The sequence below is a fragment of the Mus pahari genome, chromosome 2 (assembly GCF_900095145.1).
Source record: "Mus pahari chromosome 2, PAHARI_EIJ_v1.1, whole genome shotgun sequence".
In the NCBI taxonomy this organism is placed as follows: Eukaryota; Metazoa; Chordata; class Mammalia; order Rodentia; family Muridae; genus Mus; species Mus pahari.
In genome coordinates, this window is record NC_034591.1 from 91,101,285 (window position 1) to 91,128,288 (window position 27,004).

The 27,004-nt window shown below is 42.9% G+C and overlaps 1 protein-coding gene across 1 annotated transcript in view; it reads right to left on the reverse strand.

Annotated features, from left to right (window-relative positions):
- Window positions 1–23,164, reverse strand: part of Dnah6 (dynein axonemal heavy chain 6) — a 195,435-nt gene extending 172,271 nt beyond the window's left edge. The window contains exons 1-10 of the mRNA XM_021190740.2: window positions 23,091–23,164; window positions 21,116–21,351; window positions 14,439–14,600; window positions 12,376–12,638; window positions 6,125–6,392; window positions 3,343–3,477; window positions 3,135–3,255; window positions 2,755–2,881; window positions 1,896–2,064; window positions 697–813 (exon numbers count right to left, since the gene is read on the reverse strand). Coding sequence (XP_021046399.1) covers window positions 697–813; window positions 1,896–2,064; window positions 2,755–2,881; window positions 3,135–3,255; window positions 3,343–3,477; window positions 6,125–6,392; window positions 12,376–12,638; window positions 14,439–14,600; window positions 21,116–21,343 — 1,590 coding nt within the window. The 5' untranslated portion in view covers window positions 21,344–21,351; window positions 23,091–23,164. The remainder of the gene's footprint in view (window positions 1–696; window positions 814–1,895; window positions 2,065–2,754; window positions 2,882–3,134; window positions 3,256–3,342; window positions 3,478–6,124; window positions 6,393–12,375; window positions 12,639–14,438; window positions 14,601–21,115; window positions 21,352–23,090) is intronic.
- Between the last annotated feature and the right edge of the window lie 3,840 nt (window positions 23,165–27,004).

The window sequence follows — 27,004 nt, forward strand, 5'->3', positions numbered from 1 at the left end:
AAAGAAAGAAAGAAAGAAAGAAAGAAAGAAAGAGAGAGATAGGGTCTGGAGAGATGGCTCAGTGGTTAAGAGCACTGTACTTGCTGTTCTTCCAGAGGACCCAGGTTCAATTCCCAGCACTGATGTGGCAGCTCACAACTGTGTTAATCCAGGTCCAGCGGATCTGACACCCTCACAGACACACATGCTAGCAAAACACCAGTGCACATATAATTAAAAGCAAATCATAGAAGAAAAAGAAGTTTGAAAAAAAAAAAGAAAGATGGACAGAGAACACTATAGAATTTCAAAATTTAAAATTCATTCATGTGCAGATGCTCATGACACATTAGGTATGCAAGCATACAGTACACACAAAACAAGATAGGGAGGAAACATGGTTATTGTTCTATATTGGTAAATTTGTGGAATATTGTTAAAGGGACACATAACCAAAAGACAGAATTTTCTGAAACATGATTTTGAAAAAAACTTCTGAAGTGGTGTTTAGAACCCCTCTGGGGGCTGTTTTGGTCAGTGTAAGGTTTGTACCACATTGAAGCGTCCTCAGGACGAGTGCCTTGCCAAGCTTCTGATCGGTCCCCAGGCGAGGAAACAGTGCCAACTGCAGTCTTACCAATCAGGCGAACCCAAAAACCTTCCTTTGTTATTTTAAAGGTTGCTTATCTTCAGGTATTAAGATAATGAAATACACACCAGAAAGTCTTCCAACGAAGGCTCGAAGAGTAGCGACTGCACTGTCAGAATCAGTTCTGTGAGGAACATGGGGATGAGAGACTCATCTTCTTCTTGTTTTTCCATCAGTGGGGCCCCCTGGAAGGACAACATGTGCATTGTTTGTTTTTTGTTTTTGTTTTTGTTTTTGTTTTGTTTTGTTTTGTTTTTCGAGACAGGGTTTCTCTGTGTAGCCCTGGCTGTCCTGAAACTCACTCTGTAGACCAGGCTGGCCTCGAACTCAGAAATCTGCCTGCTTCTGCCTCCCAAGTGCTGGGATTAAAGGCGTGTGCCACCACGCCCTGCTTAACATTGTGCATTGTTACAAAGACCCTTAAGCATCTAGAAGGATGCTATAAAGGAAAGCCGACAAAGATGAGTGGACTTGAGAGCACACGATGAGCTGAGTTTAGATTCTTGGCATGAGGGAGTCTTTCTGGGAATAATGCCACAGGAAGAACAAAACTAAAAATATTGGAAGATGATACAGCAGTGTAAAAGCATTGTCTTTGTAAAACTGGAAATTCCAGCAAACTTGGAAAGCAATCTTAAATAGAAATGGGGTTTTATATACTTGATAGAAGCCACACATTCAACCATCCAATCCTGAGACAGATATGCCCATGTTCATTTCTGTTGCTGTCATAAAATACCCTGGCAGAGAGCAACACGGGGGAGGAGAGAGTTGACAGGGCTCACAACTCCAAGCTAAGGTTTGTCACTGGGGGGGGGGGGGTGACGGTAGGAATGCAAGCCATTGTCTACATCACACCCACAGTCAAGGACAGAGGCCAAACACATCCATGCTTGCTTTTATACTCCCTCTATGGCTCAGCCAGGAAATGATGGTTTCCACATTCAGGGTAGGTCTTTCTCATCAGTTAAGAATTCAGATAATTCACTATGGACGTGCCCAAAGGTTGGCTTTACTTATATAATTCTTCATTAAAACTCCTTTCCTGGATGATTTTAGGTTGTGTCAAGATGGCCATTAACACTAACTAATATAATATTTGAACAGAAACTTCTCTGTTTTTCCAAAATATGGAAAATACCAACAAAAAAGCAAAATAATCATCATCATCATCATCATCATCATCATCATCATCATCATCATCATCTGACATAGAGATGCCCCTAGCTCAGTAAACACCCAGAGACTCGATTCTGTGCAAATATACCTTTTTCTCAGTGACTTCTGGCTTCTCTTCAGTAATCCACTTCTGGATGACGTCTGCTGAGGGAGTTCGCTTTAGTTTATCGGAGAGGAAATTCAGAAGAGAGCTGGCAGTGTTTACTGTTAAGACGTGCAAGGTGTTCTGAATTAGATAATCATTCAGACGGATGAAGCTGGAGAAAGAGAGAAACACTCTTAGTTGTTTGCGATTACTATGTATTCCTCATGGCAACTCTAACACAATGATTTCAAAAGTAAAACATGGTGTCCCCTGGAAATTTGGTTGGATTATATCAACACATGAGATGGTTTAGAGTTGTTCTTAGACCTCCTTCTCCTGAAAGCAGAAATATATTCAATTATAGGACAGTGATTTAACTAGTGGTTTGTACTTTCCCATAGACAATCTGATGAACAAGATGGATATTAAGAATAATACACTCAGATCCTCTAGTCAAAGGACCACAGGAGTTCTTTAAAAAACTTTAAAGAAAAGTTTAATGCATACAATGTGTGTGACTTAGGTCTGTAGGTAAAGTATGAAATTTACCTTTTTCATATTTTCATGTATGAGCTAAATTATATGTACTTTGGGAGACTCACCCCTGTAACCTGGCACTTGTGATGTATCTCAATGTTCTTTGACAGCAGCTATTAGCCCAAAGGCAACAATTTGTGTTCTTATGGGAGTGTGGACATTTCAAGTTCTATCTATGTTTTACATGGGTTCTAGAAATCAAACTCGGGTCATCAGGCTTCTGGAGTACCCACTGAGCCATCTCCCCAGCGCAGGGCTGACGTTTTCCATGTCTTAAGAAGGATAGATTTCCTACTTTATCCTGAAAGAAAGAAGATGCTCTTACCATGTGAGCCTCATGCAGTGATGCCTTTTGCTGGCCTGTTCTGTGTAGGTCATTTTTTCAGATTCTCCATAAGTGGGTAAATCAAACGGACCATCAACAAGACTTGCAATGTTGGCCTTAAAGTAATCTAAGGACAATATAAGGCACAAATATTTTGTAAAACACTTATTTTTCAATATCCATTCAAAGAAAAACAAAACATGAAAGCCACACAATCCTTTGATTTGTGATAATTCAGAGCCCCAGAAAACAAATATATAGAATCTATGCATAGAAGCAGGACTTGGGAGCAAATGAGGAAAGCTATTTGACTCTAAAGAAAACGAGAAGACGGAAGAGATTGTTTTAGAATGCTACTCCCCGTTCTCAGCTCTCCATACCCTCATGGGTTTCAGCTTCGCAGTCGTCGGGGATAAATCCCGCAGCACGTAAGGCAAAGCGGCACGACTTCCGGACCACGTCTTTTGCCGCGCATCGGAAAACTTCCAGGCGCTCTGTCACCTATACATTCATGGGTATGTATAATTAGTCACCGCAGAGTCTCCTGAGAAGGAAGGAATCTGAAACTTGACAAATAGCATCCATTACCTCCTGCAGTCGCACGATTTGTGCAGCCTTGAACTCCTGCAGGGTGTAGGTGTGGAATTTTTCAATGTAACAGAGGCCCATAAAACTCAGCAGATAGCACATCTCATTGATTTTGAGAAGAGCGGGTCGTAGATACTGAATGAAAAGAAGAATCAATCATTACTTAATTTTAAAAGTCCTACGGCGTCAGAATATGTGCAAAACAAAAACTGGTTATGAAGGGATTATAGGTACATGTGTGTATGTGTGCATGTTAACTTGGCTAATGTGTACAAAATCACACATCAAGTGGGAATCCTTCAGAGACTTGTTTTGTAGAAGAATTGCTCGGGGTATCATATTTAGTTTGCCCTTTCACCTTGAGAAGCATGTGTGTCTTTAGCTACTAAAGGAATGAGATCAACGACAAGTACCAGAAAGCTGTGCATCTTATATTCCATTAGCTTCGGTTTATGGCTACTAAAAGACTACAGTGTCCAGTCACAATGACCACGTATTCATCTAGGAGGCTATGACATAGAACAAAACTAAACTTTACTGTAAGTTTATTGTGGTTAACAAGATGTGTTGGAACAGAATAAACTGAGTCACCAACAACCCAGAATTTCCATCCCAATAATGTGCCCAGGAAGAAAAAACTTATACATGAGTATTTATAATATGTTTAGAAACGAATTGAGAGAATTTATCATATGCTTAGGAAAAATATACACAGATATTTATTTTTAATTGCACTTATTTATAAAAGCATTATTTGTAATTGCCAAAAAGCAGGAACAATTCAAATATCTATCAAGAAAGAAATCAAATAGCTATAACCACACAAATAAATATAGTTAGCCAGTGAATGTAAATGGTATTTTGCAACATAGATGCATTTTTAAGAGAGTATGTTAAGTGAAAAGTGTATGTCATATTGTATGATTCCTTCAGTGCACAGAATAGGCAAAGCTACAGAGACGGGGAGTAGATGTTGGGAGAGGAGCAGGGGAGCAGTGGAGAAATGGAGAGCGGCTATTCCTGGCCAATGGCGCTTCTTTTTAGGGTGGTGGATATGTGTCAAAAATGACCGTGGCAATGGTTAGTCCTCCCTGTGAGCACATTAAACATTACTAAGTTATGTACTGTGGGTGGATGAATATGTAGCAAGCACATGCATTATGTATCAACGAAGTTGTTGAGGAAAATCTAGGCACAGGTGCTTACAAGGTTGGCTATTTTCATAAAAGAATTATAAAATAAAAAAAATGGCTCAGTGAGAAAGACATTTATGACAAAGGCTGAGGTCCTTGGCTCAACCCTAGGGACATCCAGCAAATGGCTAAGTGAGAAAGACATTTATGACAAAGGTTGAGGTCCTTAGCTCAACCCTAGGGACACCCCAGGTAGACAGATGGAGAAGTCTCCATAAGTTGTCCTTATCACACACACACACACACACACACACACACACACACACACACACACACACTAAAGAAGTAAAATGCAGTAAAAAATTTAAAATAGGGCCTGAAGAGATGGCTCACTGGTTAAGAGCACTAGCTGTTATTCCAGAGGACCCAGGTTCTATTCCCAGCATCCATATGGCAGCTCACCACTGTATGTAATTTCATCCCCAGGGATTCAACACTCTCTTCTGACTTCCACAGGCTCTTTACACATACAATATACAGGCAAATTTTCAAGCAACACACAAAATACAAGTTAATTTTTTAATTTAAAGAACAATTCTTAAATCAAAAACATTAATTTCATGCATCTTTTTTTAGTCTAGTCTAGAAGAATCAACAGTCAACGTCACTCAGTTGTGTGGATTGTGCTTGTGGTGTGTTGGTTAGCATTTGATAGATATTGGAGACATAATAGACAGTGAGTAGATTCCTAGCTTAGAAAGACGAGAACTTCCTAGCATGCCAGGAAGAAGTTTGAGAGGAGATACTATCCTGCTCAGTATACCACTGGCAAAGTGACAATCCTTGCTGCATAAGAGAAGATAAGGGGGCCGGGAGAGGACTTTTGAAAGACAAATTCAGGCAGATTTTTGCATAATGACAAAAATGTTATCTTGTCAGTGTTCAAACCACAGTGAAGAAGTTCAAGTGGCAGATAAACCCATAATAATGTTAGAAAGGCAGAGTCTGAGGTTAATGCTGGGAAGGAATGGGCTATCCTTGCACAGTTCAGCATGTTCAGTGGGATGGACGACCCCAGATGATCTGTCCTAACACTTACTTTGTATGATCAATTTTAATTTGAATCCATCTATATTAATCTTAGTTCTCCCAATCTCCTCTGTTGTACAACCGACATGCTTATAAAAAGCTATCAGATTATTCTCAAAGAGAGGTAAACAATGGCCACTGACCCTAGAAGGCGACTAGTGTCAAAACAATAAAACAAACAAACAAACAAACAAACAACAACAACAACAACAAAACCAGAGAGACTGCTGAGGTGGTTACCTGTACAACACCTGAACAGAATTCTTCATAGATGGGGCAGGGGTTCACGAGGCCATCCCTTGCAGGAGGAATCACCAATTTAAGATTTCTAGGCTGCCTCTAATTGAAGGAGACCTGTGTCAAAATCTGCCTTTTGCTTCCCTAGTTAAGAGCTTGCAACCCCACGGATTACTGGACTGCTAGATGTTGTGACAGACAAAGGCTGTGAGCACTGCGCCAAGATAAAATGCTGTGTCAGGTGCTTCTATACCAACACCTGTGACCGCATCATATGTTCCTTCCCCGTAAAGCTTTTTAAAACACGATTAAGAAATACATACAGGATTAACAATGAACAGGTTTTTTCGAAGCGCTTTTCGACAGCCAGTGATTTTCTTGGAGCGCACGTTCTTCCGCCACACGCTGAAAGCCTTCCACTTCCGGAAGAGAGAGAAGATGGGGATCTTCGTGAGCTCTCTGTGGTACAGGTACTCCTGTTCCCATCGCTCAATCTCGATGTACTCGATGTCATCGTTGTAAACGTGGGTAACTGCGTCTTTGCTAATTGTGTAGTAGTCGTTTTTATTGATGTTCTCATAACTTACGACCCTGTGGGTGAATACCAATTGGGACAAATGGATGAAGCACTCAGGACAAGAGAAAGCAATAGGAGTGCTTTTTGTTGTAAAGAGAGAAAGGCATTAAAGGTGAATACCATTTAAAATTTAACCAAATTCTAACAAACTTTCGAATCAAAGGAAAATCTTCAGAAAGACAAGGTTTAAACAGCAGATGACACTTTAGGGATATTTCACAGTGTCAGTGATGTTTTCGAACATTACAGTTGAGAGATCTTTCAACAAATATACAAATCCACTAGAGACAATTTTATTACATTTATTTTATATATACTGCAGGTGTGTGGATTTAGAGGACAATTTGTGAGAGTCAGTTCTTCTCCTTTCACTATGTGGGTTCTAGGGGTTCAACCCAGACCCCCAGGCTCGCTGCATCTTTACCCACTGAGCCATCTTGCCGACATTGGTTTTCCTAAGACAGGGTCTTACTATGTAGTCCTGGCTGTCCCGGAGCTCACTATGTAAATCAGGCTGGCCTTGAAATCACAGAGATCTGCCTGCCTTTGTCTCCTGAGTGCTGGGAGTAAAGGTATGTGCCACTATGCCTAACTCAACTACAGACATTTTAAACTTAATAGTCTTTTATTCGAGGTGCTTGGAATTATGTCTGTGTTAATTATTAACTCTTTAGAGTAACAGTTCTCAACCTGTGGCCCATGACCACTCATGGGTCAAGTGATCCTTTTAACAGGTGTTGCTATCAGAAATCCTGAATATCAGATATTCACATTATGATTCATAACAGTATTCATAACATAACAACTATCCAGTATTGATGGGGTTATGAGAAAGGTTAAAGAAAACATGAATTATAAAGAGTAGAATTAAGATTCAAGTTAAGCTCTAATATATGCCTAGTTCATCACAGATTATTTTCAGAAACTTTTTAGTTAAAGATACCCCTTCTTATCTGCCCTCAAGGGCATTCTTCAGCTTCACCTAACAGAAGAAAACTAGATCAAGAAGTGCAAGAACAGGATAAATTAAAAGGGAAAAATAAGGATGGATTTTTAAAAAGTTCTCTAACTTAAAATATTTTAAAGCACAAAGTTATTTCCTGAAATTTTAGCTATAGCAACAAAATGTGTCACTTCAATGAAATAACACAAATGTGAAATATGATATAACACCTTTTCAAATATGTGTTTGGGAATTTAGGAGAGTAACATTTATAAAGAGTCTGTGACAGCCTTAGGATCACAAGACAGTGATTAAGCACAAAAGCCAAAGCCCAAATCTTTCCTGTTTTAAGGACATGCAAAAAGTGTGTGAGACAGAGGCCAGAGTAGGAGCTCAGTGGCTAAGACTGATGGCTCTTATTTGAGTACACTAGCATATATTTGGATTCTCTACATAATATGAAACTTCAATTTGCCTCGTCTTTGCCATTGTTCTATTGCTATGAAGAGACACCGTGACCAAGGCAACTCATATGTGTGGTGTGTGTGTGTGTGTGTGTGTGTGTGTGTGTGTGTGTATATATATCTCAAAATCATTCAATTGGGGTCTTTATATAGCTTCAGAGGCTATTTCATTGTCATTATGGTGGAGACCATGGTGGCAGACAGGCATGGTGCTAGAGCAGTAATTAAAAGTACATCCACTCTAGAGGAGTAGGGAGAGGGAGAGGGAGAGGGAGAGGGAGAGAGAGAGAGAGAGAGAGAGAGAGAGAGAGAGAGAGAGAGAAGAGAAAGAAAGGAGAGAGGGGAGAGGAAAGAGTGGAGGGGGAAATGAATATGAATATGGGCCCGCATAGATGTTTTTAATCCTCAAAGCCCCACCCCCCCAGTGACACACTTTCTCCAACAAGGCTAAACCTTCCAATCCTTCTAATCATTTCAAATAGTGTCACTTCCTGGTGACTAAGCATTCAAATATATGAGCCTATAGGGGCTATTCTTTTTTTTTGTTTTGTTTTGTTTTGTTTTTAAGATTTTATTTATTTATTATATGTAAGTACACTGTAGCTGTCTTCAGACTCTCCTGAAGAGGGCGCCAGATCTCCTTATGGATGGTTGTGAGCCACCATGTGGTTGCTGGGATTTGAACTCAAGACCTTTGGAAGAGCAGACGGGTGCTCTTACCTGTTGAGCCATCTCACCAGCCCCTATAGGGGCTATTCTTATTCAAATCCCTGCACCTCTGAAACTTAGTCAACTTCAGGTGTCTCATTTACATCAGACATCAAAACCAAGTAAGAACAAGCAGGTGGTCATGGTCTTAAACATGTCTGGGAAACTTGCTGTGTGTGCTCTCTACTGACAAGGATGACAGTTGGGGTCCATGACATTGATCCATTTGCTAATGCTACTTAGAGAATTTTATTTATAATTTTTTCTTTAGGAAATATTGTCAGGCCTTCAATCTGTTTATTTTCCACATCCCAACTCTCCACAGGGCAAAACACATGCAAATCTTTTACAAGCATGTATTATTTTTTGTTAATTGTTTATTATTTATTTGGAAAGCATGTCTCTGTGTGTATGTGGAAATTTGTCTATGTGTCTGTGATTGTCTCAGAAGTTTTAGTCAGTGGTCCCTCAGCCTGAAGAGAGACACATGACAGTGGTGGCAATATGGCAGAGGCAGTTTACTTAATGGCAGGCAGGAAGCAGACAGAGTGGGAGACTGACTGGGAACTAAGAATGACCACTGAAGGCACGCCTCAGTAACCTATTTTCTTCAACAAGGCCCTGCCTCCTCAAGTTTCCCAAACTTCCTAAAATACCACCTCCAGCTGGAGACCACGTGCTCAAGACATGAGCCTATGGGGACAGTTCCTATTCAGGCTCAGTCTACACAGCGTGGATGCTTACTGCATACTTATGAAGAAACTAGAATCCAAGTCAAACCTAGACTCCGAATCCTCATGTGTTCTAGGGTTCCAGTTCAACAGCTTCCTAGACCATGTTGATAAAGGTATATGTGAACTGCTGGCCTACAGTTGGAAATAGGAAAAGCTGCAGAGTCCAAGTAAGTTCATTCTCACAGAGACACTTGAAGATCAGAATGGTGTTTTCCCATCCTCAGCATCTCTTACACTTTCCTCCATACTGACAAAGAAAAGCTGTGGCTAACTTCCTTTTAAGTGTTCTTGGCTCTTGGCTATTTCTTCTCTATCTACAGTGTGCAGAACCTCTTCTAGTTTTCCATAAATTTTTTTAGATGACCCTGCTGCTCATCTAACTTCAATCTTCATGTCTTCCCTCTGTTCCTTCAGAGTAGTGTGTGCCAGCAGCCACATGCACCCTTCCTTCACAGTTCCGACTGGTCCTCCCCCACTTCCTAGATTAAATGTTTGTTTTTGTTTTTGAGGATTTTAAAAACATACAGTGAAATATGATCATATCTACTCTCTACACTCCCTCCAAACATGCCCCCTTTCAACTTCATGCCTCTTGTATATCTACAAAATCATATATGTATTATGCATGTACATGTGAGTGTGTATATGTGAAAATGTGTGTGAATATATGTGTATGTGTCAGTTCTCTGTGTAAACCAGGCTGGCCTCAGATTCTCAGAGATCCACCTGCCCCTGCCATCCTGGTGGGGGGCTTGGTCTTTACTCCCTTTTGACTTCTGTTTCGGCTGCGTCTGACTATGCTTCATTCACTGCCTTCAAGCATAGTACTTAACAATGTTCAGGCTTGGGGGATGGGCAGGAACTGAACTCTAAATGTCACTTGCATCAGTCCCAAACTATGTAGAATAATTAACTCAGTTCCCCTGGTATAGGTACCCAGTAGGCTAGAAGCACAGCTCATCTCCAGAGTTGAGCAAAACCCGGTTTTCCGTTTCCCCTGCAGAGCCTCCTCTGCTGCCGACATCAGTGAGAAGCAGTTTTGTATTTGGTGAACTTGATTCTCCGCTGTATGGGGGGATACATACCCGCTGTACCACTCTGTGCTGTCTGTGTTCTTGGGCTTTTTTTCTTCAGAAGTCAAAATTATGGAAATACTTCCATATATAAATCAAGAAATATGTTTATAAAATCGGCAAATAAACTGTTTTCATGAATCTTTCTTTAAAATCTTTAACTTCATCTTCAAAACCAATAGTTATTTTTCAAAACAAATAAAGTAGTGATAAGAATGGAAACACTTTGGCAGTATTAAATATCAAAAATAGTCTATAGGGTTAGATTCTAGTATAGTTAATCCTATATCTTTTTTCTTTAAAAAAAAAAAAAAAAAAAAAAACTAGGTATTTTTACCTTAAAGAAAAAACAACAAACCTCTTGACTCTACTCTAATTCTCCTTAAACTATCAAGAATAGTTTTATGAAGTGCCAGCAAAGGTGGGTACTACTCCATTTTTCCCTCCAAGTAGCATCCTAAAGCTCATCCGCCTAAGCCCAGATGCTTGTTTCTCTCTGCGTAGTCTGAAACACGTGGTCTTCTGTGTCTCGGATACCAGCAGCTCTACTCTTCCTGCTCAGACAAGCCACTATTGATGCCATCCTGGTGGGGGTGCTCCCTACTGGTTGATGTCATCCTGGTGGGGGTGCTCCCTTCTGGTTGATGTCATCCTGGTGGGGGTCCTTTCAGTGCCCAGCAAGGCCAAATGATCCATCTCTGTTCTCCTTCAGTCTCCAGCTGGCTACGAGCCTCCTCTCTGCCCCTTTGACATTGCAGGTATCTTCCCACCTCAGGGAATCAGGACGCAATCTCTCGATGTCTGGATATTCTTTGTGCCACTGTGTAATTCCTTTCCTTTCAATTTCTTGTTCAACCACACTGGCCCTGCTGGTTAGCTCACTGCCTTGCTTCTGGCATTCCTGGTCTCTTTAACCATGCGTCTCACTTGCAGCCCCTGGGTAGCTAGCTCATGCATTGTGCTTGTCTTTTTTTCTGGGATATATACTACCCTTCCTACAAACCATCTCTTTATTAATGCTTTTGGGATTCGCAGGTCTATTATTTTAGATTTTCATTAAAATAGTTTTTCTTTTCCCTAGAACAGCTGTCTCCAGTGTAATTTGGCTCCATTTAAAGTACAGTCTTGAATATGGAAAACAAGATAGCCGACAGTGAGGATGGAAGCTTGAGGAACTGGGGGCCACAGCCAAACTATCGACACCATCAAGGGAAGACTTGACAGTATCCGTCAGCCTGGCTGAGTATGGGAGAAAGGCAGAATCGTCTTTTAAAGTAGGTGGAGCAGCTATCATCTATCTGTGCCGCTGACCTTTAATGCAGTGTGAAGGCTCACCACTGCATGGTCCTTTGAATTAGAGGAACAGCATGTATGCTCAGGGTCAATGGAGAGAATGTGGTTGTGTGTCACTTAAATGGCGTCCCTTATTCCTCAAAGTTCTTATCTCTATAAAGAAAAGCTGACATGAGGTTGGAGAGACGGCTAATCGGTAAGAGCACTTGCAGAGGACCTCTGTTCAGGTCCCGTAACTGTCTGTAACGGCAGTTCCAGGGTATCTGATGCCCTCTTCTGGCCTCCAAGGGTACTGCATTCATGTGGTACAAGAATGTGTATGTGTATTTACATGTATAGGCAAATACTTAAATGCACATAAAACAAAACAAAAAAATATTTAAGCCCAGCCAAAGTAATATGTAAAACAAGTCGTCATGCATCATCTACTGTGTGTACTTTGATATTCTCTTTTCTCGATAATTAGAAAAATACCAAAATTGTTTGTAATGCTGATCAAGGTACACCATAACATTATGTTAAGTAATGCTACATAAATATATGAGAAACATGGCCCTGACTGTGTACTGCCCTGTAAAATTGTTAATTTTTATAGCTAGAAAAAAATGAAAGATAAATGGGAGTTATAAATAGAATTACTGTGTGAGGATTCACTTATGATTGGGAGGTAATCAAAATTACTTTTGATCATGTTTATCATTAGTGCCAAGTCAATTACAGATAACACAGCCTTATTTGAGATTTGTAACACTAAATGAATTGCTTCATAAAAGATAACTCACTTTAGATTGTATGTATCGTATTCTATGGAAGACTTGGGTACGGCAGAGATCATGTAAAGGAATCCAAGATGTTCATTCTCATGTACTATTTTGATGATTTGCAAGGGATCTCTAATGTTGGCTTTAATGACTTCTTCTCGGTCATGGAAGGTGTAGGTCGGGTAAGTTGAAGACCTCATTCCGAAGAGCCCTCTTCTTCCAATACTTGTGCGCGGCAGCTTAGTCGGAGAAGGTGAGAACACATCTGCAGAGGGTCGGTGGACCTAAACAGGGACAAGTGTATTAATCAGAGTTTCTGCGAAGAGGACACAGAAAAGGGGCAGAGACCCCAAGTCTCCTCAAGGGAGACATTCTGAAGCTGAAAGTTTTCACTGTCATTAAGGACTGGCACCCCAGTCCTCACCATCCCTTAGCCACACAGCAGTCCTGCTGCCCCCTCCCCTTTAACACTGGGCTCCTTACACAGAGTAGCTCTCTGCGAGGTCACCTTGCTCAGCTGTGCCCTAGCTGTCTCCCCTTAGCCTGCACACTTATTTGGACGACTTTGATGCTTTGGGGGGAATGCAGTCTTAAACGCCTGCCCCCATAGCTTGTCATACACGTCTGGGTGGCTATAGTGAATGCTGGAAATCATCCATGTCACCTCCTTTGGGGAGCATTTATTTTATTAATAGGATCAGTGTTTCTCAAATGTAAGTAGAGTTGTGGATTAGGGGAGCGGAGCGGGGTAGGGAGCTTCTTTAAATGCAGGTTCTGACTCAGTATTGCTGGGGTGGGTCCTAGGATTCTGCATCTCTAATCGGCTCACAGGAGGAGTGGAGTTTACTGGTAGGTGGACCACACTTCCAAGCAGGAAGGCTAAGTACCATCCACGCTGTGTTCCCCCCTCCCCACACACACTTTGAGCATCTCTCTTTTCTTTTGGCAATCCATCTTTTCTTTTTAAATCGTTCTCGCCCTCCAGGGCATCTCCTCTCATCCACATTTCTCTTTAATCCTTTTTAGCAAATTCCTTCCATTACAATCAGGAACTGTGCATCACTCAAAAGCTACTGTTCCTTTTCAGCCATCCCTCTACAGAAGATGCCCACACAGTTTTTCTTTTCTTCTGAACTCTCAAGACTATGAGACCCATTTTATGCCAAGTGAATTGGTTTATGAGACGCCAAACCTTTTCCTGGCTTTACTTATATTGTCCCTTCAGGAGGAGGAGCAGGTTCTCCCATTTGTTTCTTTCTTAGTTATCTACAATCACTTAAAGCAGTGGTTCTCAAATTGTGGGTAGCAACCCCTTTGTGAATGGCACGACCCTTTGTGGAAAGCCTTTTGGGGTACCGCTTGGCAGGAGTCTGACAATGGCATAGGACAAAGAAGTGGGCTTCAGACAGGAGTCTGACATTGGCCATGACAAGGAAGTAAGCTCAGGCAGGAATCTGACATTAGGGCAAGATAAGGAAGTAAGTTTCGGCAAGAATCTAACTTTAGGCTGTAATAGAAAAGTAGGGTAAGGCAGGAATTTTAGTCTTAGGGTGGAACAGAAGAACTAGGCTTCAGGCAAGATTTTTGGGCTTGGACGAGGAAGTGGGCTCAAGTATTTCGGTCATTATGACAAGCCCCTTTTAATAACTGTCATGGGAGTAATTTCAGGACTAGCTTGCTGGTTTGTTAGTTCCTTATTGTACTGCTTGCCCCAAACACTTGCATGTAATTAAAATGGTATTAAAAAGTGGATTGGAAAATAAAAATTTGCCTTCAGTCTCAGAATGGACTGGGGTCACGGTACAATGTTGTCTGTCTTTTTTTCTTTTTAATCCTCACTCCTGCGCTGGAGAACCTGTTGACTGACTGAGAGGGCTTGGTCAATAAAACTTTGTGTATAACACCATTAACACGCAAGCGAGAAGACACCAGAAGACATTAAGATGCAGGACATTCGCTCCCTGACTTCCCTTTCCTGTACTAATTTTCCTTAGAAATAGCCATCTCCTTAGGAACTAAAAGCATGTGACCAACATCACACACACAACAGTTTAAGGACTGCTTAAGTGTTTTACGTATCGTACCTGCTTCCTTTTCACAGCTTCTTGGGCCTCGAGACTAGTGGTTGAAGCTCTTTCAGCCGCACTTGGTGATGGCTTAAGAATTCCAGAGCTCATGAGCTTCTGTCGATTCTGTTCATATATGTACTCGGGCTGCTTGTGATCTTGGTAGACTTTTAGTACTGGCTTTGGGAAGTAAGAGATGGCATTATCTTGTTAATGTCATTGCAGACTTTGTTCTTCACTACTGAGAGAACTGAGTTAGCCAGAGCCAGGCGGGCTCCATAACAGGCCTCACTCACACTGGCAGTTTGGGAGACCCTGCCTAAGTTTCTCTTTCCCAGAAATGAGAACCTGGATCCAGGAACCTGTGGTCAACCAACCACAGCCTCAGGCAGCCAATCAGAGGACACCTTGTCATCTGGTCTGAAGTAAGAATAGGTAGCTAGAAAGAGTAGGCACCCCCCCACCCCCCACCCCCACCCCAGGGAAGTCTCCAGAGTCTAACCAATTGTAAAATCAGTCAGACCCCTAGAGACAGAGCTAACCAATCAAGGTAAAAGGGCACACATCCTCCCTGGAATTCCCCTGACAATAAAAGCCGCCCTCCAGTCCTCCAGGGGTCTCCATGTCCAAATGGAGAAACCCTCTGCATGCAGGAAATTCAGCTGAATGACACTCTCTGCTTGAGTCTGGGGTATCATTACAGCCTTGCCCTGTTGGAAATTGATCTTCTCTGTTCTAAGTTTCTATCCAAGCCACAGAGCTCTTGCTTCCTGTCACCGATCTGATGCTCGAATAAGACTTTCCTGCTTGGTGCCAGCACTTGTAGGACTAAGATTAAGAAAAGCTCGCTTACCCCTAACTAACTGTGATACATTTACTGCCACTAGACTGTTGGACGAAACAAGCAACACACAGGTCTGTGTGCTGACAGAAAACAGAGCCAAGGCTCTGGGATACAAAAAAAATCTTTAGACTGAGGCACCTGAAAATTTCCAGCAGATACTCAGTGGGAAGGAGGCCAGTCTCTATTCTAAGTAATTGTGGTCAGCTTGACACAAACCTGAGTCAGGTGGGAAGAGAGAATCTCAGTTAGAGAATGCCTCTATCAGACTGTCTTGTGGGCATGTCTGTGGGGCATTTCCTTGACAAGTGATTTATGTGGGAGGGCCCAGACCACAGCAGGGTGAGTGGTTCTAGGAAGTCTAAGAAAGCAGGTTGAGCAAGCCATGGGGAGCAAGCCCTCCTCTGTGGCCTTCAGTTCCCACCTTGAGCTCATGTCATGGCTTCCCTGGATGATGGACTTCAATCTGTAAGTGGAAATAAAAACCTTTGTCCTCCTGGTTGCTTTTGGTCATAGTGTTTGTCACAGCAACCGAAAGCAAAAGATAGTTTCTCAAGGATTTCTATTTTGAGCAAGAATCATGAAATTGTAATTAATTATATTCAAAATACTGTTGTACCTTCTTCTAACACACAGGGGAAAGGTGAGAAGACACTGTATAACTGGTAGAAGCTTCCTTTGTGATTTTTCTCTATTGTACAAGTTTTTCTGAATACAGTTCCCAAAGCCGTACACAATCTGTCTCATTCACTATTGCCGTGAAGAGGCACCATGACCGCAGCAACTCTTATAAAAGAAAGCATTTAATTGGGCGCTTGCCAACAGTTTCAGAGGCTTCATCTATTACCATCTGGCAGGGAGCATGGTGGCAGGAGTAGTGGGCATAGTACTGGAGAAGTAATTTAGAGCAGCTACATTCTGAGCTTCAGGCAGATAGAAAGCAAGCAAGCCTGAGCCTAGCATGGCTTTTTGAAACCTTAAAGCCCACACCCAGCTCCACACTTCCCTCAACAAGGCCGCCTCTACTCCCACAATGCCTCATCTCCTAATCCTCCTCATCCTTTCAAATAGTGTCACTCCCTGGTGACGAAGCATTCAAATACGCGAGCTAGTGAGGATCATTCTTATTCAAACCACTACACAACCTCATCAACAATAAATTTACCATAAGACATGGGATTTACTGTGAAAATCAAGTATGAACCCTTCAAATTTCAATCCGTAGGTTTTAGAGGCAGAATGAAGATTCCATAGTAGTGTGACTCTACTGAGCTTTCAAAGATCTATATGTACTAGGACAAAATTCCAAGTGCTGCCCACTTGGGGGACTTCCGAGACCAGAATGTCAATTGAATGCGACAGACACAATGGGGACAAGGGAAAGAGAGGCGCAGGATAAATGCAGGGAAAGAGGGCACAACACATTAAGCACACTTTTTTGTTTGTGGGTTGTGGTTTTTTTTTTTTTTTATATTGTGTGTTCAAGTAATATGTGTTCTTATGTGTATGTGGGCAGAGGACAACTTTGACTGTTGTTCCTCAGGGACTATTCACCTCATTTTTTGAGGTAGGCCTGTCGTCATCGTCTTAGGACTCACCAAGTGGAATAGGCTGGAGAGCAAGCCAGCCCCGGGGAGTTTGCCTGCCGCCCTCCTCATGGTTTTGTAATGTGAACTCTGGAGGCTTGAACTCAGGTCCCCGTGCTTGCCCGCTGTCCTAGTTTGCTTGCTATTGCTCTGATAAACCATGTGAGCAAATGCAAGGCAATGTGGGAAAGGAAGTGTGCACTCCCTCTTGCAGCTTACAGTCAAGGGGAGTCAAGGCAGGAACTAAGGCAGCTAAATGTAGGGAGAGAGTGAAGGGCACAGAAATCTAAGGAGCAGAGACCATGGAGAATGTTGTCTAGTGGCAGGCCTTCCAATCTCATAGTCAGCCATCTTTTTTCATTTATATCGTCCAGGACTACCAATCCAGAGGTGTCACTGTTCTAGTGACCTGGACCCTCCCACATCAACCGTTAACCAAGAGAATGCCCCACAGACCAATTCCCCCATGGGCCAATCTGACGGAGGCTTTTCCTCAGTTGAGGTTAGCCCTAACTTGTGTCAACTCTCTCTCTCTCTCACACACACACACACACACACACACACACACACACACACACACACACACACACAAGCCAGCATGGTATGTGTGTGTGTGTCCCTGCACACATTGTAAGTGTGGAAGTCAGAGGACAACTTTCAGGAGTCAGTTCTCTCCCCCCACCCTGGGGATTGAACTCAGGTCATCAGACCTGGCTGATCCAGCTCACCAGCTCTAGCACTAAATTCGGTAAAACTTGTAAATCAGGGGTGGAGAGATGGTTCAGCACCTGCTGCTCTAGCAGAGGATCTTCACTGGGTTCCCAGCACACGTGGCAGCTCACATCCTTCCTCAAACTCCAGGAGATCCAACGTTCTACTCTGTCCTCCTCGGGCATCAGACACACACACAGTGCACAGACATGCATATATATCTAGGCAAAACATTCATACGTGTTTAATACTTTTTAGAGCTGTGAGTCCACACTGACATCTTAAAGAAGAACGAGTTTTCTCTAAAAATGGTGATAGCGAATAAGGCTATGGGACAATTTTAATATCAGAAAGCAGCCTCTTGTTGATTTGAAACACCATGAATTTTTAAAAACCCTGGAGCGTTGGTGATGGCTCACTTCCAAACATGGTATCCTGGGTTCAATCCCTGGGGCCAACCTGTTGGAGAGAACTGACCCCCACAAACTGCCTGCTGACCTGCATATGCCTCTCCCATACGGCACATGTCTCCCAAAAATGTGATTTTAAAAGTATTAGTAATTAAAGATATTCTGAGAACATTCTACAGCCTGCAGGGAACTGTTCTTGTTTGCAAGCCCCTTGAGAGTAAAGTGTTATGATGCTTGTACAACCCACTTGAAATGATAAAGCAACAGGCACACATGGGTGTGCGGACAGGCATAAAGTAAGTGGGACAACACGGGAACAATTCTTGAATCTGGGTGTGTGTGGGGGGTGTAAGTATGTGCACTGTTCCTTCGGCATTTCCATATATTTGAAACTTTGGATAAGGGAGAGAGTTGGAAGAAATGGGGATTTTTAAAGCGAAGTAGTAAAACTTACAAAAGTGGATCAGATTCACATTGGTTACCCTGCTGGTCGCTATGCAAGGAGAGTGAGTCTGCAGTGAGGTGTGGGACACTGGGACACTGGGACAGTCTGCTGTGGCTCCCAGGAGAGGGACTGTACCTGGATTTCAGCCAGCCAGTTCCTGCTTTCTCTCCTGAGGACCCTGCCGGCATCTCTAACTGATTCTTCTGAAAACAGACTTTATTCTGGGCCAGTGAGAGAGCTCAGTGGATAAGAGTGTTTGCAGCCAAGGCTTAAGACCTGCATTTAACCTCTGAACCCATTCGTTAGAAGGATAGAACTGATTTCCATAAGTTATTCTCTGATGTCTACACATGTTTTATGCATGTGCGTGTGCACGCGCACACACATAACCTATGTAAAAATATTTTTTAAAAAAATTAGGGAAAATTCAATGCTGCTTATTATATTTCTCTTTGAGGTGTTTATCTACAACTTCTCATAATAAAATAGAGACAAAATAATTTTAACATATTGTAAACCAGTTCACAAAAAACGATAGCGAACATCACCTACCCTAAGTACAAAAATCCTGAAGCCGTTATTAAAATCAAGAATAAGGTCATCAGTATCACTATCACCTTAGTATTCGTTTTGGTTACTGTTCTGTTGCTGTAGAGAGGAACATGAGCAAGGCAACGTATAGAAGAAAGCATTTAGTTGGGGGCTTGCTTGTGGTTTTGGAGGGAGAGTCCTTGACCATCGCGGTGGTGAGCAAGGCAGGAAGGGGGTAAGCATGGCGCCAGAGAGGTAGCTGAGAGTTGTCACCTGACTCGTGAGCAGGAAGCAGCGAGAGGGAGAGAGACTTCTGAAGCCTCTAAGTCTCTCACATTGTTCCTCAAGCTGGAAACCATTCAAATATATATGGGGATTATTCTCATTCTAACTACCACAGTATCCAATTCTTCGTTTTTGTCAGGGCACCTAGAACAACTGCCTTAAAGTTTGGATCTAGAACCTTCCTTAAATGCTTATGTACTGAAGGCTTGGTTCGCAGCCAGTGATACTACTAAGAAATGGCAGACACCAGAAGCAGAGGCCCACTTGAGTGATGAGCGATGCAGGTTGTCTGGGACATATGTTAAGGGTGTGTGGTCCTCGGCTCCTTCCCCTTTCTTTCTTTCTGCCTCCTGGATGCCTCTGCCTCCTCCATCACACGCTCCATCAACACCTTACTCTGCCTTGTTGCAGGTCCACAGCAATAGAGCTGGCTGCCCAGGGACTGAAGCCTATGAAGTGTGAACCTCAGTAAACCTCTTCTCTTTAAGTTGATCACCCACAGACCAGGGTGACAGAAACTTATGGAATGAAGATTCAGAAAAAAGCTTTCTACCACAGGCCAGATAAATGTTTTAAGTGTTATGGGCTATAGAGTTTCTTCTTCTTTTTTTTTTTTTTTTAAAGAATTTATTTATTTATTTATTTATTTATTATATGTAAGTACACTGTAGCTGTCCTCAGACACTCCAGAAGAGGGAGTCAGATCTTGTTACAGATGGTTGTGAGCCACCATGTGGTTGCTGGGATTTGAACTCCAGACCTTCGGAAGAGCAGTCAGGTGCTCTTACCCACTGAGCCATCTCACCAGCCCCATAGAGTTTCTATTACAACCATATACTTCAGTCATGGAAGCGGAAAAGAAGTTTTGGGCATTATGCAAATAAATGGATGTGGCAGCCATCAATCCAAAAGATTAGGGAGTTCAATTTGACCTGTGGGTGGGTCATAGTTTGAAAACTAAATAAACTAATTAGTTTAGTTATAAAGGCAGGAGTATTAGAATTAGTTATATCTGTTATTTACATATATATCTGTGATATATATATATAGAAAACAAAAGCTGAAAATTAAATATGAGAATTTAAAAGGATATTACTGACAATAAACAGAATTCCTTAATTTTATTGTGTATGTGTCTGAGTATGTGTGCACTACTTGTGTGTGGGTACCCATAGCATCCAGAAGTGGGTGTTGTATCCCTAGAGCTGTAGTTACAGGTGGTTGAGATAGGAAGTGAATTCGGGGACTTCAGAAGAGCAGCAAACGCTCTTATCTGCAGTGTCAGCTCTCCAGACTCCTGACAGGGCCTTCTTTCAAAATAAGGAACCAAATTAAAATAGTCAACAATCATTTGTACAAGAAAAAGATAGGACCTTATTATAGAGAAACTATTCAAGCACTTAAAAACTAAATCAAAAGTTAAGAGAGACAAATGTGAATTATGGGAAATATGACATGAAAACCTTCATCGATATAGAAAATAATTTAATAAAATGTGACACTTAGTTTAATAAAAAGTATTAATCAAATATAATATGACTTACATCAACAATATGAATCACTGTAAATCTGTGTGTCTAGCAAAAGGAAAGACCTGAGTCCACAAATGTGTGGGTGTGCGCACCCTCACCTCCATTATGAGCAGAAAGAATAGTTCTCTTTCTGGAGGGCAACTTGAAGTGCTTTTCAGAGTTATCCCGGAGGCAGAGGCTGGCAGACTGATGGACTCTCAAGGCCAACCTGGTCTGCATAGCACGTTCCAGATCAGCCAGGGCTACATGGTGAGAACCTAGCTGAAAAGCCGTGTGTGTGTGTGTGTGTGTGTGTGTGTGTGTGTGTGTGTGTGTGTGTGATCTGTTTGCTTGGGGTTTCCTTCTTTAACTTACCAGAGGCTCCAGTTTCACACGCTGCTGTCTCTTTCTGGTCCTCTCTTGAGCTTTTGTAGTGTGCCTAAATACCAGGGTTGGAGGTTCAGGTTCATTTTCTTTGAGTGATACATAATTCAGAATTCCCTTTGCTTTTATTTTGTTTAGTCTGGTAAGTACAGGATTTTCTTCTTCCTGGTGTTCAATACTTTTCAGGTCAATTTCATCCTCTGTGCCTTGGAAAGCCATCCTTATTCCTACACAAGTGGGATAAAGAAAAGAAAAAAAGAGGTAGGGTTGGACAAAATAACTGGGGAGAGACAGAGCGAGTGGAAGGAGCATTAAGGATTAGGGAGAACTGAATTTACATGCTTCCCCCCCAAAGAAAACCACTCAAAATTCTTCCCCAACAGAGGAACCAGAGGGATAACAGCTGAGATGTTTGCCTGGCTTGAAGAAGCCCTGGTCTGGGACCTGCACCGGCTTGGATTTGGAAGGATGAAGAGAAGGATGTTGAACACTACATTTTTCAGATGCGAGTACACATAGCATTTCCCCAGGAATTTTGGTTTTTTTAGATGCCGGTAAGAGGTCTGGGGGAGATGGCTCCATCTGTAATCTGTTTGCTGCACAAGTGTCTTAGTTAGTGTTTCTATTGCTGTGATAAAACACTGACCATGTGCAACTTGGGGAGAAAAGGGTTTGCTTCATGTTGCAGCTTGTAGTTCTTCTTGAAGGGAAGTCAGGGCGGGGACCAAAGGCAGGAATTGAAGCAAAGGCCATTGAGGAACACTGCTTTGTGGCTTGCTCTTCATGGCTTGCTCAGCTTGCTTTCTTATACAACCCAGGATCACCTACTCAAGGGTGGCACAGCCTGCGGTAGACTGCATCTTCCCACGTCAATCATCAGCCAAGAAAATGCTGGGCGGACAAGTGTTTAGGTCAGTCTTACAAAGGCGTTTTCTTACTTGGGAGCCCTTCCCAAATAACTCCAGCTTGTATCAAGTACACACACACAAACACACACACACACACACACACACACACACACACACACACACACACACAAACCAAACAGGACACCAAGCATAAGGATCTGAGTTTGGATCCCTAGCGCCCATGTTAAAAAGCAAGGCAGGGAAGTGCTGCATATAACCAAAGCATGGGGGAACAGAGGCACACCGGTGAATCCTAGCCAGCCATGGATTGGTGGCTTCTTTGTTCAACCCCCTTTCCCTGCATTGGGTCCATGGTTTGGGATGGGAAGGCCTTCCGGGCCACATGTGGCTTTGGCTGAGCTGCTTGGAGAGTGTTTCTGTGGGGGCATCTTATGGTGGTGGCTGTAGGGCTGGGGCAGGGAGGAGGGGCTGGCAGCTGCTCAGGGACTTTAAGCCAAGCTAGCCAAAATCCAGATTCAGGGAGAGACCCTGTTTCGAAAAAAAACAGGGTGGAGAAGCAAAGGCGCACACACAGGTGTACACACACACACACACACACACACACACACACACACACACACACGGAAAAAAAAAAACAAACGAACGAACGAACAAAAACCAACCAAACAAAACATCTAGGCAGGTGTGGACATGCCTACATTTTAATCTGGCTCAGTGCCAATAGGAATCAAAAGCCTTTTATGCAATTTTAACTTCTCAAGTAAGCCCATGAGAAACGAAAGGTCTTGACTTTAATGATGTGCTTTACCTAATATCTAAACTATCATTTCAATGCATAACAGTGCTGTGTGAGGCAGGGTTATGTCTTACTTTTCCGGGTAAATTTATACCTGGCATCTAATGAACAGGCCAGGTCTAGATGTGAACAGTCAGTATGAAGTCTTGGGCAAGGCTAGCATCTCTAGTTCTTGCTTTCCTGTCCCTGTCCCCCAGGCTAGTAAGCTATCACTGAATCCATCCTTTCTGAGGCTTTCTATCCTTGGAGAGGGGATGCTGAGTGTCTGGCTCTGCCCAAAGTTCAGTTCCACTGGACTCACCAAGCGGTTCAACAGCAGCGTTCCGGAAGGGTCTCCAGAGGCCCAGCAATACCTGGTCGGGGAACGAACAGAAAGCCTAGTCCCAGGAGAAAATGTTTCCCGTTGCTTAGCAACCACTGGGCCACCAAGGGCGCTTACTACGCTAAGGAGGAGTCGGTCAGTCGCCGCTATCAAGTCTCGCGGAGCTGCCCTCGCTTTCCTGGAGCGCGCCAAGTAATTGAACCAATCGGTGTTCCCAGAGCGTTTGACATCATTAGTTGTCAGGGAGCAGGCCCCACCCGGAGGAGTCCTCGAGAATGGAAATCTCTGGCAGCTTGGGCAGCAGGCTTAGGGGGTCCCGTCGTTTTCTGTGTTCCTTCGTTTCTGGACGGTCCATGATCTGCAACCCAACCTTCTGCAGGAATCTGTTGTCTCCCTAGAGGCTTGAGTCTGACTTGACGTTCGCCCACATCTTAAAATGCCGAGGTGAACGATTCAAGAGCCTCAGGAGAAGGTTGGGCGGACTGTGGAAGCCCTTCACGGGTTGGCAGAGGCTGCTTTGCAACCCTCAAAATGTTTTTCCTACAAAATGCCGTGATCACCGTGATCACCGCTGGAGCTACGTTCTTTTTCTCCTCGGCTTTCTTACCGTGCTCGTGCCTTGGATGGCCACAGAAGCCGAGAAAACAGCATGCGCCTTGGACCCCACCTGTCGTCAAGTAGATGATCCAGAGCTGGAGTATAGGTTACAGACCACTCAATCTACCCCACCTCTCCTCACACGCGCCCTGAGTATTGGGCTGACATTTTGTCTCTTGTCATGTCAAGTTTTCAGGGAACGTAGTACAATTTTCACAAGACATTTTATTTGGTGTGCGCATGTGTGCGTGGTGTGTGTGTATGTGTGTGTGTGTGTGTGTGTGTGTGTGTGTAGGTTCTACAGTGTGTATGTGGAGGCCAGAAGGGAATTTACAAGAGTTACAAGAGTTCGGATCTGTCCTTCCATTATGTGGCTGCCTGGGATGAAAGTCAGGTCATCGGGCCTGGCAGCAGGTGCCTTTGATATATATATATATATCAACTTGGCTTTTTAGAAGCTCATAAATTTAACATGACACATTTTATGAGTGCACACTAATTTAGCAGCAAAGGTCTTATTTAATGACGAAGGTCTGATGTTAGGAAAAAGATGAACAGGAAAGAGCCATCAGGCAAGCTCATGCATCCAAGCAACAGGGGCGGATAGCGCTGAAAGGGCAGCCCTGGATCCTTGGGAAGCCGCACAGTCTCTGGCTCTCAGCCTCTCTCCCCACTTTTTGGCATCCTGCACATGTCCTTATATGGGGTGCTGTCCCTTCCCAGACCTTCGGTTCTCCACTTTAGGCTGCAAGCTGTGTGCTGGAGAAGGCTTCGGGGCAGATAGGATTTTGTACTCAAACTTCCACAAGACCACCATCAGAGAGAGAGAGGGAGAGAGGGGGGTGGGGGGGGGGGGGAGGGAGGGAGAGACAGAAGGGGGAGGAGGGAGGGGAGGGGGAATGATAGAAGCCCTATGTCTCAGTAGGCTGAGGTGTCACATTCCACTCTCAGCACTCACAGGAATTTCAACTTTGCCCCATTTGGCAGAGTCTCTGGACATCATTGGCCTCCAGGCTCCTGGCTTGGATTTTCCGGGGCTCCCTGGCCTGCTGTTTATTCCCAGTTTGTTCAAAACAGCTTGCCACCGTGTATAATGTGCTGGCATTCTTTTAAAGGGAGGGTAGGGATGGCTTAATTTGTTATTGTGTTTCTATTTCTAGAATTTTAAAATACTGTTTTTTCTTCACTTTAAATGATATTTATTTCCAAACATATGGTCTTGTCTTGCAGATAATATGCTAACGCAGAAGTTAGGGGCAGTGATTTTAAAAGTTCAAGATCTTTGTTGATTATATTCCATTAGCCTGGGATACTTGTGACCCTGTCTCAAATTAAATCAATAAGATAAAATATACAAGACTTAGAACTCTGGTGGTGGTGGCGCATGCCTTTAAACCCAGAACTTGGGAGGCAGAGGCTAGTGAATCTGTGAGTTCGAGGCCAGCCTGGTCTATATATAGAACAAGTTTTAGGACAGCCAGGGCTACACAGAGAAATCCTATCTCAACAAAACAAAACAAACAGTAGTAAATAACAAAACAAAACGAAAACAAACAAACAAAAAGACTTAGAATGTAGGAAATAATGCAAAATATTTCACTAATTTTTGTATCGACTACATGAAATGACAATATTTTAAGTGAATTGGGTTAAATAAAATTATAATTAAAATAAAAAACATAATGTGTTAACACCAATGGATTGTCTTTCTTTTAAAGATATTTAGTGAACATTTTGTTTATTTATTCTGTTTGTTTATTTATTTCGTGTGGCTGTGTGTGTTGTCATGGCACACGTGTGGAGGTCAGTGGACAGCATTGGCGCTGGTTTTCCCCTTTCTCTGTGGGTCCTAGCCTCAAACTTCATGTTTCCAGGCTTGGTAGCAAACACCTTTACTCTCTGAGATAAGTTGCCAGCCACACTGATGATTCTAAAAATTGTGTTGTCCGTTCATGTTATTTGAGTGCAGGGAAAAGCAGAGTATATTGACATTATTTTGAAGAAAATTAAGTATTCTTTTAAATCTTTTATTTTCTTTTACATGTATGAGAGTTTTGCTTTCATGCATGTCTGTCCCTCATGCCTGCCTGGTGCCCTTGAAGGGCAGAAGAGGATGTCAGATCCTCTGGAATTGGAGCTACAGATGGTGATGAGCTGCCTTGTGGATGCTGGGATTCCAACCTGGATCCCCTGGAAGAGCAGCCAGTGCTCTTAACTATAAAGCCATCTCTCTAGCACCTGTGTTTATAATTTTATAATGTGACAAAATTATTTTTTGGTAGTGTATTGTTTTACTTAGGGTTCCGTTGCTACGAAGAGACACCATGACCAAGACAACTCTTATAAAGGCAAACATTTAATTGGGGCTGGTTTACAGTTTCAGAGGTTTAGTCCATAATCAATTATAGCAGGATGCATGGTAGCATGCAGGCAGACATGGTGCTGGGGAAGGAGCTGATAGTTAGTTCTGCATCTTGATTCGAAGGCTGCCAGGAGAAGGCTGTCTTTCAAGCAGCTAGACACGTCCCCAGTGTCTTCACTGGCTGCAATATCTTTTTCTTCCAATCCTATTTTGTTGGCTCCTAAGAATCAAGTACATCTGGCTGTGTCTTCTTAACCATGGTAGAGGCAGAAGAAGATACATCTATGCACCGATGACCCAGGAGCATGGCTTATAGCAGCCGGGGTCCTGACAGGAGCTGTGAAGCAGCTACAGCAGCTGCTGTGATCTGTAAACATTTCCCATGCTTCCTTTCAGCTTTTAAAACTGTATATAATACATACTCAATAAACACCAGACCTTATTTCTCAGAGGTAGGGACAGCATAAGTACCTCTGGATCAACATTTCCTCGTTTCTCCCTACTCCCAAACTGGCTTTCTTATTGAGTTGTTAAATGAGATTTTGAAAAAACACCCAGAGTGTCCTAGTTAGTTTTAACTGTCAGCTTGGCAGAGCCACCTGGCACAGTCATCTTAGAAGGCAGTCTCAATTGATCAAAATGGACTGTGGGCATGCCTGTGGAAAGAATGTCTTGATTGTTAATTGGTATAAGAGGGCCAAGGCCACTATGGGCGACACCATCCCCTTTGCAGGTTGTCCCAGGCTATGTAAGAGAGCCAGCTAAGCATGAGCCTGAGCAAGCCAACAGGCAGTGCTCCTTCATGGTTTCTGCTTCAATTTCCTGCTTGGGTTCCTGCCCTGACTTCCCTCAATGATGAACTATGACCAGGAAGTATAAGCCAAGGCTGGTGAGATGGCTCAGTGGGTAAGAGCGCCCGACTGCTCTTCTGAAG